The following is a 13,410-nucleotide window of genomic DNA, read 5'->3' on the forward strand; positions in this document are numbered from 1 at the left end:
TGAGGCTGCAGCATTCAGAGTCCTGGTAAGGAAGGCATCTCAGCTTATGTTCCATAGTGACACCTGCTGGACAGACCAAGGATGCAAGCATACCAGATTTTTGAGGAAGACATGGTTGTGACCCTTGAATTAGAACTATAACTGCAAAGCCTGGGCTAGGTGCAAGGAGAAATCAGACTTGCTTACCTGTTACAAGTGTTATCCAAGGACAGCAGGATGTTAATCCTCAAACATGGGTGACATCATCAGAAGGAGCCCTGATACATAAAACATGTCAAAGTTTCTAGAATTTTGACTAGGCACACTGAGCATGCCCAGCATGCCCTATATCATGTGTCCATGCAGGGTCTATCTTCAGCCAGCCTCCGATAAGTGGATAAGGTAATCAAGCAGTTTTTGTGTGGGGCAGGAGAACAGATCTGGGGCCTTCTATTCACAGCTCATGGAAAACCTCCTCCACTTCAGTCTTAGGACTTTCTAGTGGAAGGCTTTCTAGAAGCTGTAATGGAAATTATGAAAGACTAGGGGGCACTCCATGAAGTTAGCATGTGGCACATTTAAAACTAATCGGAGAAAGTTCTTTTTCACTCAACGTACAATTAAACTCTGGAATTTGTTGCCAGAGGATGTGGTTAGTGCAGTTAGTATAGCTGTGTTTAAAAAAGGACTGGATAAGTTCTTGGAGGAGAAGTCCATTACCTGCTATTGATTAAGTTGACTTAGTTAATAACCACCGCTATTACTAGCAACAGTAACATGGAATAGACTTAGTTTTTGGGTACTTGCCAGGTTCTTGTGGCCTGGATTGGCCACTGTTGGAAACAGGATGCTGGGCTTGATGGACCCTTGGTCTGACCCAATATGGCATGTTCTTAAGTTCTTACATCTCTCCTGTCGTGAATCAGCCACAGATGATTCTCCAGCTGCCAGAAGAGCTTAACACAGAGACTGTATGAAAGGTATAGATATTTGTTTCCTACCTAGGTTTAGTTTCCAATGCTCTAAAGAAATCCCTACTAAAATTTCCATTATCTAAGACAAAGAGTATGGTTTATTTTCTAATAAACTCAGACCAAATATAAAGTCATAAATAAATTGGGGTAGATTTTCAAAGGATTACGCATGTAATATACGCGCATAACCCCAGAAAACCTACCCCTGCGCGTGCCGAGCCTATTTTGCATAGGCTCGGCAGAGCGCACAAGCCCCGGGACGCACGTATGTCCTGGGGCTTTCAAAAATGGGCGGTCCGGGGGCGGGGGTGCGGTCCCGAGTGCTCCGGCACAGCGACCGTGCCGGAGGTTCACGCGCCGGCAGCTGGCAGGCGTAGCTCGGCGAAATAAGGTAGGGGGGATTTAAGTAGGGCTGGGGGGTGGGTTAGATAGGGGAAGGGAGGGAAAGGTGGGGGGGGGGGGGGGAGGTAAAAAAAAGTTCCCTCCAAGGCCGCTCCGATTTCGGAGCGGCCTTGGCGGGACCAGGGAAAGCCATCGGGGCTCCCTTTGGGCTCGGCGACGCACAAGGTGCACAAATATGTACCCCCTTGCGCGCGCCGACCCCGGATTTTATAACATGCGCACGGCAGCACGCGCATGTTATAAAATCGGGTGTACATTTGTGCGCACCAGGTAGCGCACACAAATGTACTCCGCGTGTGTAGGATTTAAAATCGGCCCCATTATATTTAGGCACCATACTGTACAAAGTCAGCTTTGGCTTTTTTTCTTCTGTCTCCATCTGCTGGCAGTGGATCCTATCCACTTGTCTGAACTGGTCTGGCATGGTCAATAAGAATTTACAGACACTGACAGTTCCCTATAACCGCATGCAAGTACACAGGAAGGATAATCTTCAAAGTCATTTTGATGGGTAAAACAGTGCTTTGCCAATAGAAATGGTCTTTAACAAAATTTCCCACCCAATATACGGGTAAAGTTGCATGTGAATATGGTAGCAACTACAATTTGTTGGAAATACGTTTCATGTCACTGTGCTGGACTGTATTGAGTTAGCTAGTACTGACAGCTTTGAGTTGCTAGAGCTTTTGTACTGTTCTGTATAGTATGTGTATTTGCTTGCTTAACTATTTCTGAGTGAATTGAATTGATGGCTGTTTACAGCTGTTTCCCCTTGATAATAAAAGCAGGGCTGTTTTACTGCTCTTGCAAAGGAGAAACCTCTCTGACCTGTTTGTTTTTCTTTAGAAAGCATTCTCATATCAAAACAAACTGCTATGTCACACAACCTCTAACCCAGCGGTTCTCAACCTGTGGGTCGCGACCCCGGCGGGGGTCGAACGACCAAAACACCAGGGTCGCCTAAAGCCATCGGAAAATACATATTTCTGATGGCTTTAGCCACTGAGAAGTCGCGCTACAGTCTGCAGCAGCACTATTCAGCTGGAACGCACGCAGTTATGGATGCGCGTTCCAAACTGAATGCCTGCGCGCATGCACAGACGTGATTGCATCATCCGTCCGGGGCCTAAGGGGCGGGGGAAGCGGGGGGAACACTCCACAGTCCATAGCAGCGCATTACATGTGTCCGGCGCTTGCTGACGTCATCAGTGGGCGGACGCAGCAAGCGCCGGAGGACAGAAGCCTAGGAGGCGGAGAGGCAAGAGGCAGAGAGCCTGCGAGACAGCCTGCTGGTGTAAAAAAGGTTAATAATGTAAAAACAGTACACACACCATACACACAATACTGTGTAAGTGTAAGGTGCTTTGTGTGTAATCATTACACAGTACACAAAGCAGCTTACACTTACACAAAGCACCATACATTTAAAAACGTGAACTACATCGGTCTTATACTATGAGACCACTATAAGATGTAGTTCACACTGTTCCACAATGTATAATTATGTTTGATTTGTAGCAATGAGAATACATAATGCATATCAGGTATTTACATTCCGAATCATAACTGTAGCAAAATTACAGTTTTGAAGTAGCCACCAAAATTATTTTTTGGTTTGGGGTCACCGCAACAAGAGGAACTGTATTGCGGGGTCACGGCATTAGAAAGGTTGAGAACCACTGCTCTAACCTAATTGTGTGCAGGTAGTTTTGATGTGATAATTTTCAAAGAGAAATAAATATATGCACACAAAGCATGCATTTAAAATTTTATGTGGGTTGTTGTAACTTAACGCTTAAATATACTCTAGTCTCAAGAAAACACAATTACATCCAGGCAGTTAAGTTACAATAAATACAAACTTATCTGTCTCCCACACACACAGTACAGAAACAAAGGAGGTAGGTAAAGACATTGACCAGTTTGCTGGAATTGAGGAAGTTTATGTGAGTGAACAGGACAGAGGGGCTGGAACAAAATAGGAAAAAGACTTAAAAACATCATATGTTAAGAGGACTCAAAAATTTGAAGGGAAACCTTCCCAGGATGCCAACAGCCTTCTGAACTACACATCCCATGATGCATAATAAACCAGATATTCAATGTTCTTACTGTTGTCAGTTTACAAAACTTCTAATCTAAACCAATTAATATGACTGATTTCACAATATAAATGAGGAAGTCTCTCCTCTATATGCCATTAGAAAGTAATATAATTAACACATTAAAAATAACATTTTATATATTCCAGTCACCTTTTTAACATTTTGAGGCTTGTCACTTTTTTTTTTACTTCACTTGTGCTAAGTCCTTTGAAGTCCTCAGCAGGGACAGCAGGAAGAAATTCTAGATTCAAGAGGCATTGATGCAATTGAGGACAGTATGGGCAGGGCTGGACAACCAGATAAATTAGTGTTATTGCCTGAATTTTCTTTGCAGGCTGCAAGGTCAGCTTGTAAATACATCAGAAAGTAACAAAAATTAGGATGCATTTTTAGTAGACATTTACAGTTCTAAAATTACTATGGTTTTTACAGGGACATGAAATGGAGAAAGCACTTACCAAAGGAGGCACTCTTGTGTAGCTATTCACCAGTGGTAATCTAGCCAGACTCATAATGATATTCCTCAAGACAGGCGTGAGGAATGCTGCAATACTGCGGTTTCTCTTGTGTCCAAATGATAAAACAGTCTGTAAACTATCCACCATCTCAGCCACCATTTCACAAGCTGATGTGATATACTTTGGTTCTTAGTAAGGAGAAGAAAAGAACACATTCCAATGAATGCATGCATGAACAGAGTGTACATGAGTTGTATTTAAAATGGATTTTAAAGACCAGTCAGATGGAAGGGATCTTGGTTTGAGTCCTTGCTCAGATCTTCTGCTCCCAGAATCACCCAGGGCTGAAGATGCTGCAGAGGTAGCATTCACAGCACTTGGTGGGAAAGGGAGGATGCAGACCCAGTTATCATGCAATGGCAACATTTAGAGAGTGGATTTAGGGCCCATGATTGCACGGTTCTGGAAGGAGCCCTGATGTATGGCTGCTGCCCAAGGGCTGTTGCTACAAAAACTGGGCTAAAGGAAGAAGGGAGAGGATATAGCATAGGGGAAACAATTGCTGGGTGCTTGTGAATTAAATTCCATGGCATCAGACTGATGCCCTAGTTGCAAGTGAACTGGAATTCCAAAGAAGCGGAAGGAAACTACTAGGTCAAACATCCCCCCCCCCCCCCATTTTAAATCATGATTCCTTAAAAGTAGATTGCTATTAGGAACCCAGACAAAGTAGCACTTATATCTTCATTTCATCTTTTCTGCTCACTTACTTAGTGTATTTGAATCAAACTCATCCTCACTGCCTCCTTTTGAAGCATCAGTCTTACTTCTCTCTGGACAAAGAAGCTGATCCCCAGGTTCAACTGCAACTAAAACCATAAATATCAAAGAATGAGCATTTCCGAAAGTCATTTACAGCTATATTTCATATCAGAATATTTTCTTTTTCTGCTATTACCCCCGTAAATGTCTCTTACTGCCGTGAATTTCTGTATCACACTACAACCGATGCCATCTCTGTGAAGCTTTAAATCAGAGGACACCTCATTCTAAGACACAATAGGATTTTTGAAAACAATTCTCAGGTTTCTTACATTTACAGCAAATCCATTGACACCTTCAGACATTACAACAATTGTCCCCTAACCTAGGCCCAAACCTAAGCACTTACATTCATTTTAAAATGAGAATATTAGAATGAAACTAAAAGGAGCAAATGCAAGGTTTAAAAGTCTGTGTGAGGCATGGAGATTGTTTAAAAATACCATCTTAGAATGCCAGATAAAATATATTGCACAAGTTTGAAAATGTCAAGAGACGACCAAATGACTGCCAGGATGGCTAAATAGCACTGTGAAAGAGGCTATTAAATAAAAAAGGCATCCTTAAACATTTCAAAGAGGCACAAATAAACAAATCTTGCTCAAGTACATCAAGAAGGCAATAATAAACGTTTTCATGCAACATATTTGAATATTATCCCCTCTTCAGTATGAATAAAAGTACACATGCTATTCAAGGGTGGAGACAGGTGGGAAAGTAAAAGTGCATGCAGAGATTTCATTTTCAAACCCCTGCTTGTAATTGCCAGTGCATTATTTGTATCTATTCCCACGTAGATGCAAACGTACGCCTATAATTTTGTACCCATATAGTGCATGTTAGCCACATTTTCAAAGGGAAAACTCCATGACAAGTTTCCCTTTGAAAATGAGCTCCGCAGGGTATATGAAAATGTCCTTTCCAATGCAAGAAACCTGTCAGGGAATCAGTTGCACCATTAGATGACCAGAGAGCAAAATGGGTGGCTTGGGGGAGAATAAAGACATAGGAAAAAAAACTAAATCAATTCTTTGCTTCTCTCTTCACTGCACGGGATATTGGGGAAATAACCTACACTGGAATTTTTCTTTATAGGTTATGATTCAGAGGAACTGAAGCAAATTACTATGAACCTGGAAGAGATGCTAGAGCAAACTGACAACTAAAGAGTAGTAAATAACCAGGACCTGATGGTATTTATCCTAGAGTTTTGAAGGAACTCCAATATGAAACTGCTGAACTGCTATTGGTAATCTGTAGTCTATCATTAAAATATACCACTGTACCTGAGAACCAAAGGGTAGGCAGTGAAATGCCAATTTTTTTTTTTTTTAAAGGGCTCCAAGGGTGATCCAGGAAACTAGAGACTAGTGAGCCTGAGATCAATGCTAGGTAAAATGGTAAAAGCTATTATTAAGAATAGAATTACTGTGTATAAGGATAAGCATGGTTAAAAAGAGAAGAACCAACAGAATTCTTTTAAGATATAAAAAAGCATGTGCATAACTATGAGCTGGTTAACATATAAAATCTGGATTTTCAGACAGCATTTCATAAAGTGCTTTATGAGAGATTCCTGAAGAAATTAAAAAGTCATGGCATAGAAGGAAATGTCCCATTATGGATTAATAGCTTGTTAAAGGATAGGAAACAGACAAAATGGTCAATTTTCTCAGTGGAGAGATGTGAGGGAGTGCACCATGGATTTGTATTGGGCCCTTTGTCATTTAACATTCATTAATGATCTAGAAAAGGGAGCAAAATGTGATGTGATCAAATTTGAAGCTGACAAAATTATTAAAACTGTGGGTAGAATGAGGAACTGCAGAAAGACCTTACAATACTGGGCAACTGGGATATAAATGGCAGATATAATTTAATTTAGATAAATACAAAGTGATGCACATGGGAAAAATAACCCAAACTATATGTACATAATGCTAGGTTTTACATTAGGAGATATCACTCAGGAAAAGGACTTTGAAGTCATTATAGATAATACACTGAAATCCTCAGATAAGACTGCAGCAGCAGTAAAAATTGCAAAAAAATGTTTGCATTCAGAAAAACAAAAAACAAAACTGTAGGACCAAGATGACATCTACTGAGCAAGTCCATTAAGTTTGAGCTCCTCACTGCTTCCAGCTTAGTCATCATCTAAACTGAATTCTCTTGCCTAGCTACGGTGAAAAAGAAGAAAGGAAAAATTAGGGTATTTCCCTTCATGACTTCTCAAATACCTGTCAGCATGATGGACCAATGTGTGCTTTGAGCAGAAGAAGAAGTCCCAGACAGCCATTCAGCGGAGTTGCTCAAAGCAATGCTGAGTGCTGGGATTTGTCTCCATCCTTTGCACTGAATGGTACAGATATGACAAGCAGTCAACATGGAACTGTTTCATTGATGGAATGGAAAATTCCAGGTGCGGTGGGGATGATGCTGCCAAAGCAGAGAAGCTGAATTTCATCCTGATTTGGGAGCTGAATACATGCTGATGGATCTCGTTCTGGTTATGCAGATGAAGGTTACCCCCGTCCTTCTAAAAAATCTCTAGGAATATATAGACATGTTGTGGGAGCCACTAGAAGCTGGCATCTTCCCTATTAGAATCCAGTCACATCGGTCAAGCAGATGAGCTAAGTCCTAAATTAATTAATAGGGGGCTCTATGTAGACAGCACCTGAATGCTCAAAGGATCTTTTCTCCCAAATGTCTGATGAAGTTCTGGCTCCATATAAGGAGTAATTTTGTAACACTGTGCATAAAAAAAGTCAGCAAAAATGCACATAAGATACACCAATTTTCAAAATGGATTTCCATGTATTTTGAAAATTTTCCTATCAAATTTACCAACAGAGGTTTCATCTTCAATATTGACCCCAACATTTTTTTTAAATTTATTTTTGAAATAGAGAACAAGACACACAGAACACAAGTGTAATGTTATGCTTGCTGGCTGCAGAGCCCAGTGGCCGACCTCACTCACCCGTAGCCGTGTCACCACGGCTGGACCAGCCCTAGGCTTCCTCTCAGCGGCAGGGAGCTGCCACTGACACTGCGCCTTGTCTTCATGGCCCTGAGCTGCTGCCAAAGCCGTCGTCTTCCTGGCCCTGCTGTCATCCTCCTAGGTGCACGTGCCTCTCTGCTTCATTTATAGGGCCCACGGCGGTGTTTGTTTGTGGCATTGTGGACCCACGGGGAGGGGCCCTGCGGTGAACCACTGCGATAGGCTGAACTCAGATAGCAGACGTAGCATGGATAGAGGCTTTATTGTACTGCTGTAGATAGATGGTGAAAGCAGGAAGATAAGGCACTGATCCACGAAGTGCCAGTACGTTCAACAGGCTCAGATGTATAGTCTCTCCAAGATGTTCATGATAAGTGGGAGCCCGCAGTGCGGGTAACGCCGCGGCTGGTGGGTGGAGCCGGAGCACAGGATCGTAGAGGTACTCACAGGTATGAAGGCGTCTTCCTGGTGGTGGAATGGTGGGACCGAAGATCCGTGGTGCAGGATATAATGGCTGATAGGCCCTCGAGGAGCGAGTACCCAATGTTCCGATATCCTGAAATGTAGAGAGAGAGAAAGACCCCGAGGAGCAGTTGTCTTAGTTAGTGAGGACCCCGAAGGGTAGTTGGAAGTGAGAGCCCCCCGAGGAGCGGGTGTCTAGAGCTTCTTACAGGAACGAGGCCCTTGAAGTGAAAGCGGTGTCTAAGAATGCAGCTTAGAGTGGTCAGAGTAGCTAAACCGAAGTCTTTGCTAACTCAAGGTGGTACGGGAGCGGAGGCTAGTTATACCCGGAGGTACTGACGTCATGCGGTGGGGCCGTCCCCAAGGTTCCCGCCATGACGTGTATTTGAGCATAAGAGATGTGCGCGCTCGCGCCCTAGGAGGCCACGGGAGTGAGCATGGCAGACTGGGGCGCCCGTGCTAGTTTGGAAACGCCAAGACCCTTGGCACTCGGCACCGGAGGCAGCCATCTTGCCCAAGGAGAGTGAAAGAGGAGAAAGCAAAATTGCTTACCTTGTAATAGGTGTTATCCCAGGACAGCAGGACGTAGTCCTCACATATGGGTGACATCATCAGATGGAGCCCTGGTACGGAAAACTTGTGTCAAGAGTTTCTAGAAACCTTTGGCTGGCACTGTGGGCACACTGAGCATGCCCAGCATGCCATGATATTCTCAGCCCCAGGGGTCTCCCTTCAGTCTCGTTTGTAGCAATTTGCTTGACCTAAAAAAATATAAAACAATAAAATGTATCGGCCCAACTCCGCGGGGAGGTGGGTGGGTTCTGTGAGGACTACATCCTGCTATCCTGGGATAACACTTATTACAAGGTAAGCAATTTTGCTTTATCCCAGGACCAGCAGGATGATAGTCCTCACATATGGGTGATTAGCAAGCTACAGGCTGCGACATTCTTATGTTATACCAACAACATACAACAAGTGCAACAAGCACAACAACAGGTATACTGCTGGAAAAAATTGAGGCAGCCTGAAATCACTGTAGGATGTCTATGGAAGGAGTTGGGATTAAACTGGAAACAAGTTCTTTAAGATAGATTGTCCAAAGGCTGAATCTTGTTGTCCTTCTTTGTCCAAACAATAATGAGCTGCACATGTGTGAAGGAAACTCCATGTTGCAGCTTTACATATATCAAGAATGGACACTGAATGATAGTGTGCTACTGATGTAGACATAGCCCTTACCGAGTGTGCTTTTACTCGCCCCTGGAGAGGAATATTTGCTATTTTGTAACAGAATTCTATACAGTCTGCTAACCAGTTAGATAGAGTCTGTTTTCCTACCGCAACTCCTGGTTTATTTTTGTCAAAAGAAACAAAGAGTTGGTTGGATTTTCTATGGGCCACTGTGCGGTCAAGGTAAAAAGCTAGTGCACGTTTACAGTCTAAAGTGTGTAACACTCTCTCACCCGGATGAGAGTGTGGTCTTGGAAAGAAAGTAGGTAAGACGATTGATTGATTGATATGAAAGTCTGTTACCACTTTTGGTAGGAATTTTGGGTGCGTGCGAAGGACTACTCTATCATGCAGGAATCGTGTGTAAGGCAAGTATGTGACGAGAGCTTGTAACTCACTGACTCTCCTAGCCTACGTAATGGCTACTAGGAAAAGTACTTTCCATGTAAGGAATTTCTCTTCGCAAGAGTGTAGAAGCTCAAACGGTGAACGCACGAGTCGTGTTAATACCAAATTGAGGTCCCATGCAGTGACCGGTGGTTTAATGGGAGGTTTAAGGTGAAGTAAACCTCTCATGAACTTACTTACTAGTGGTTGTGCCGTTATGGGCGCATCGCCTAAACCCTTGTGGTAAGCCGCCATGGCATTTAGATGTACCCTAACAGAGGATGTCTGGAGACCGGAATCAGACAGGTGGCATAGGTAATCCAGTAAAGAAGAAGTGAGGCAGGAAAAGGGCTCTATACCCTTTTGAGTACACAATTTTGTAAATCTGGTCCACTTAAAGTAGTAAGATTTACGTGTCAAAGGCTTTTGTGAAGCTACTAGAACTTGAGAGACTTGAGTTGAAAGATTAAGTGGTTGCAGAACTAAGCGTTCAACATCCAAGCTGTCAGGGCAAGAGTTGTCAGGTTGGGATGATGCAACTTGCCCTGATTCTGGGTTATGAGAGTGGGTTCTGTGCCCAGTCTGATTGGTTGTGAGATCGAGAGGTCAAGGAGTATGGGGAATCATACTTGACATGGCCAATATGGGGCTATGAGGATCATTGTCCCTGTGTCCTGTTGTAGCTTCATGAGAGTTTTCACTATGAGCGGAATTGGAGGATACACATACAGAAGACCTGTGTTCCAGGGGCGAGTAAATGTGTCCCTGGGGACTGGTTGCCGACGTCCGGGAGCAAAACCTTTCCACTTTGTGGTTCAGTTTGGATGCAAAGAGGTCTATAGTTGGACTCCAACGTTGAAAATTTTGCTCGCTACACATGGATCCAGTGACCATTTGTGGGGATTGAAATGTCGACAGAGATAGTCTGCTAGAATGTTTTTGATGCCCAGCAAATAACTGGCTCGGAGTTGTATGGAGTGCTCCACAGCCCAAGCCCAGATCTGTACTGCTTCTTGGCATAGGAGGTACGAGCCGGTGCCTCCTTGCTTGTTTATGTACCACATTGCCACTGTGTTGTCTGTTTGAATCAGCACAGTCTTGTTTGAGAGGCAGTCTTTGAAGCATAAAGGGCATATTGTATCGCTCGAAGTTCCAAGAAGTTTATTTGACACTTTTTCTCGAGCAGAGTCCATGTCCCTTGTGTTTGAAGGCTGTTGATGTGAGCTCCCCATCCCAGGTTGGAGGCATCTGTAGTCAGTATGACTTGCGGATTTGTTGGTTGGAATGGGAGACCAGCAGTTAATGCTGTCTGATTTGTTCACCAGTGAAGTGATTGGTGAAGCTGATGGGTAATTTGAATTGTGTGCGACAATGGTTGGGAAGCTTGGAGCCATTGAGATTTCAAAGTCCATTGAGTTCATCTCATGGCTAACTTTGCGAAAGGAGTTACATACCGTGGAGGCCATGTGTCCTAAGTATCAGGACTTGATGAGCAGATGCAAACTGATGATGAATCACGATGTTTGCCAGTTGTATTAGATTGTCTGCACGGTCGCATGGAAGGGAAGCTTTCCCCATTGTGGTGTCGAGGTCTGCTCTCGATGAACATGAGGAGCCGAGACGGTTTGATGTGAGATTTTTGATAGTTGATGAGAAAACTCAGGAGGTGTAATAAGTTTATTGTGGTTTTTAAGGCAGAGAGAACTCCCTGCTTGGATGGACTTCTGATGAGCCAATCGTCGAGATAAGGAAAAACGTGAATATAGTTTTTTCTTAGATGTGCAGCCATCACTGCTAGACATTTTGTGAATACTCGAGGTGCAGAGGCCAGGCCGAATGGGAGAACTCGATACTAGTAATGGTTTTTTCCTACTACAAAGCGTAGGTATTTGCGGTGTTGTATGGAAATTGGTATGTGAGCGTAAGCATCTTGAAGGTTCAGAGAATAGAGCCAATCTCCCTTTTGAAGCAAGGGGATGATGGATCCCAGGGATACCATTCAAAATTTCTCTTTGTAAAGAAATTTGTTGAGATTGCGGAGGTCCAAGATAGGACGAAGGCCTCCTGTTTTCTTTGGAATGAGGAAATAGCGGGTACTTGCCAGGTTCTTATGGCCTGGATTGGCCACTGTTGGAAACAGGATGCTGGGCTTGATGGACCCTTGGTCTGACCCAGTATGGCATTTTCTTATGTTCTTATGTTTCCCTTGCTGAGACAGGGGAACTGGTTTGATGGCCCTGGCGGTCAGCAAAGAAGAGAGTTCCACTGCTAACTGAGATGTGATTATCATGTGAGTCCAGAGTGGAGTGGGAGGTGAATGTGGGGGTATTGTTTTGAATTTCAATCGATAACCCCGATTTAGTATGGCTAATACCCATTGGTCTGATGTGATACGACTCCATTGGTGTTGAAAATAATGAAGTCATCCTCCGACTGGTAGGGAGGGTATAGGGTTTAGCAGAAGAGAGAGAGACACTTCTGTTCTCGTGGCATGGGTCAAAAACTCGCTGCAGGACCAGTTTGAGGTGGTGGCTGGGTCTTCTGCTGCTTGGTTTGGCGAGGGCGTCCTCTCTGTGGGGGTCGGTATTGACGACCTGAAGAGGCAGGTGGATAATACCTCCTAGGTCTGTAAAACGGTCGCCTCGTATCTCTGCGAGTTGGTCGCCTGACAGAGGATGGTTGATCCGCTGGTAGCTTGGAAAGCTGACGGAGCGTCTCATGGTGGTCTTTTAATTGAGACACCATGGCTTGGATTTTTTCACCGAAAAGATTTTCTCCATCGCAAGGAAGATCTGCCAGACATTCTTGGACATCTTGTCTAAGATCTGAGGCCTTAAGCCAAGCACATCTTCTTGCATTGATTGCAGAGGCAGAGAGACGGGTTGAAGTCTCGAATACGTCGTACGCCGCTCTTACCTCGTGCTTTCCTGATTCTAGTCCTTTGTCCACCGTCGTTAAAAAGGAGGCAGGGGGGCACGGGGGAATTTTCTTATGAAGCCTCTAGTGGATCATCTGCACATTCTGACCATTCCTAAGGAGCTACCCCTAGTCATTTCTTCCATCCATGGTGATCCTTTGACCAGAAGGATTACTCTCACCACAGTCCCCGTAATTGTGTGCATCAGGGCACTACATCTTGAGGAAATTGAATTCCACGTGATCGGCAAGTCCGTTCACCCGCAATTTGACTGGACTTCTCTACAGCTCTCGAAGTGGGGTCCTCACTGACACCAGTCCTGCCTAAATATTATTATGGCTTCTCCTCACCTTCTGCTGGAGACGTCAGAATTCAGGGTTCCTGCATCCTACATCGACTTCTCTGACGTCTTCTCTAAGAAAAAAGTGGGGATTCTACCACTTCATCGGGAGTTCAACTATGCCATAGAGTTGATGTCAGGCACCACACATCCTCGTGGTAGAGTATACCGGCTATCCATTCCTGAAACTAAGGTTATGTCAGAATACATCTGAGAGAACCTAGAGATGGGTTTCATCCAATAATCCACTTCTTCAGCCGGGGCCGGATTCTTCTTTGTGACCACCTACAAGGAGCTAAGGTCTTCACCAAATTGGATTTACGA

General features: G+C 44.0%; 1 protein-coding gene across 1 annotated transcript in view; it reads right to left on the reverse strand.

The window, feature by feature from the left end:
• The window catches only part of HTT (huntingtin), a 797,032-nt gene that overhangs the window by 160,671 nt on the left and 622,951 nt on the right, over positions 1–13,410 (reverse strand). The window contains exons 51-52 of the mRNA XM_029606726.1: positions 4,689–4,787; positions 3,919–4,106 (exon numbers count right to left, since the gene is read on the reverse strand). Coding sequence (XP_029462586.1) covers positions 3,919–4,106; positions 4,689–4,787 — 287 coding nt within the window. The remainder of the gene's footprint in view (positions 1–3,918; positions 4,107–4,688; positions 4,788–13,410) is intronic.

Source organism: Rhinatrema bivittatum, chromosome 1, assembly GCF_901001135.1.
Source record: "Rhinatrema bivittatum chromosome 1, aRhiBiv1.1, whole genome shotgun sequence".
NCBI classification, from domain to species: Eukaryota; Metazoa; Chordata; class Amphibia; order Gymnophiona; family Rhinatrematidae; genus Rhinatrema; species Rhinatrema bivittatum.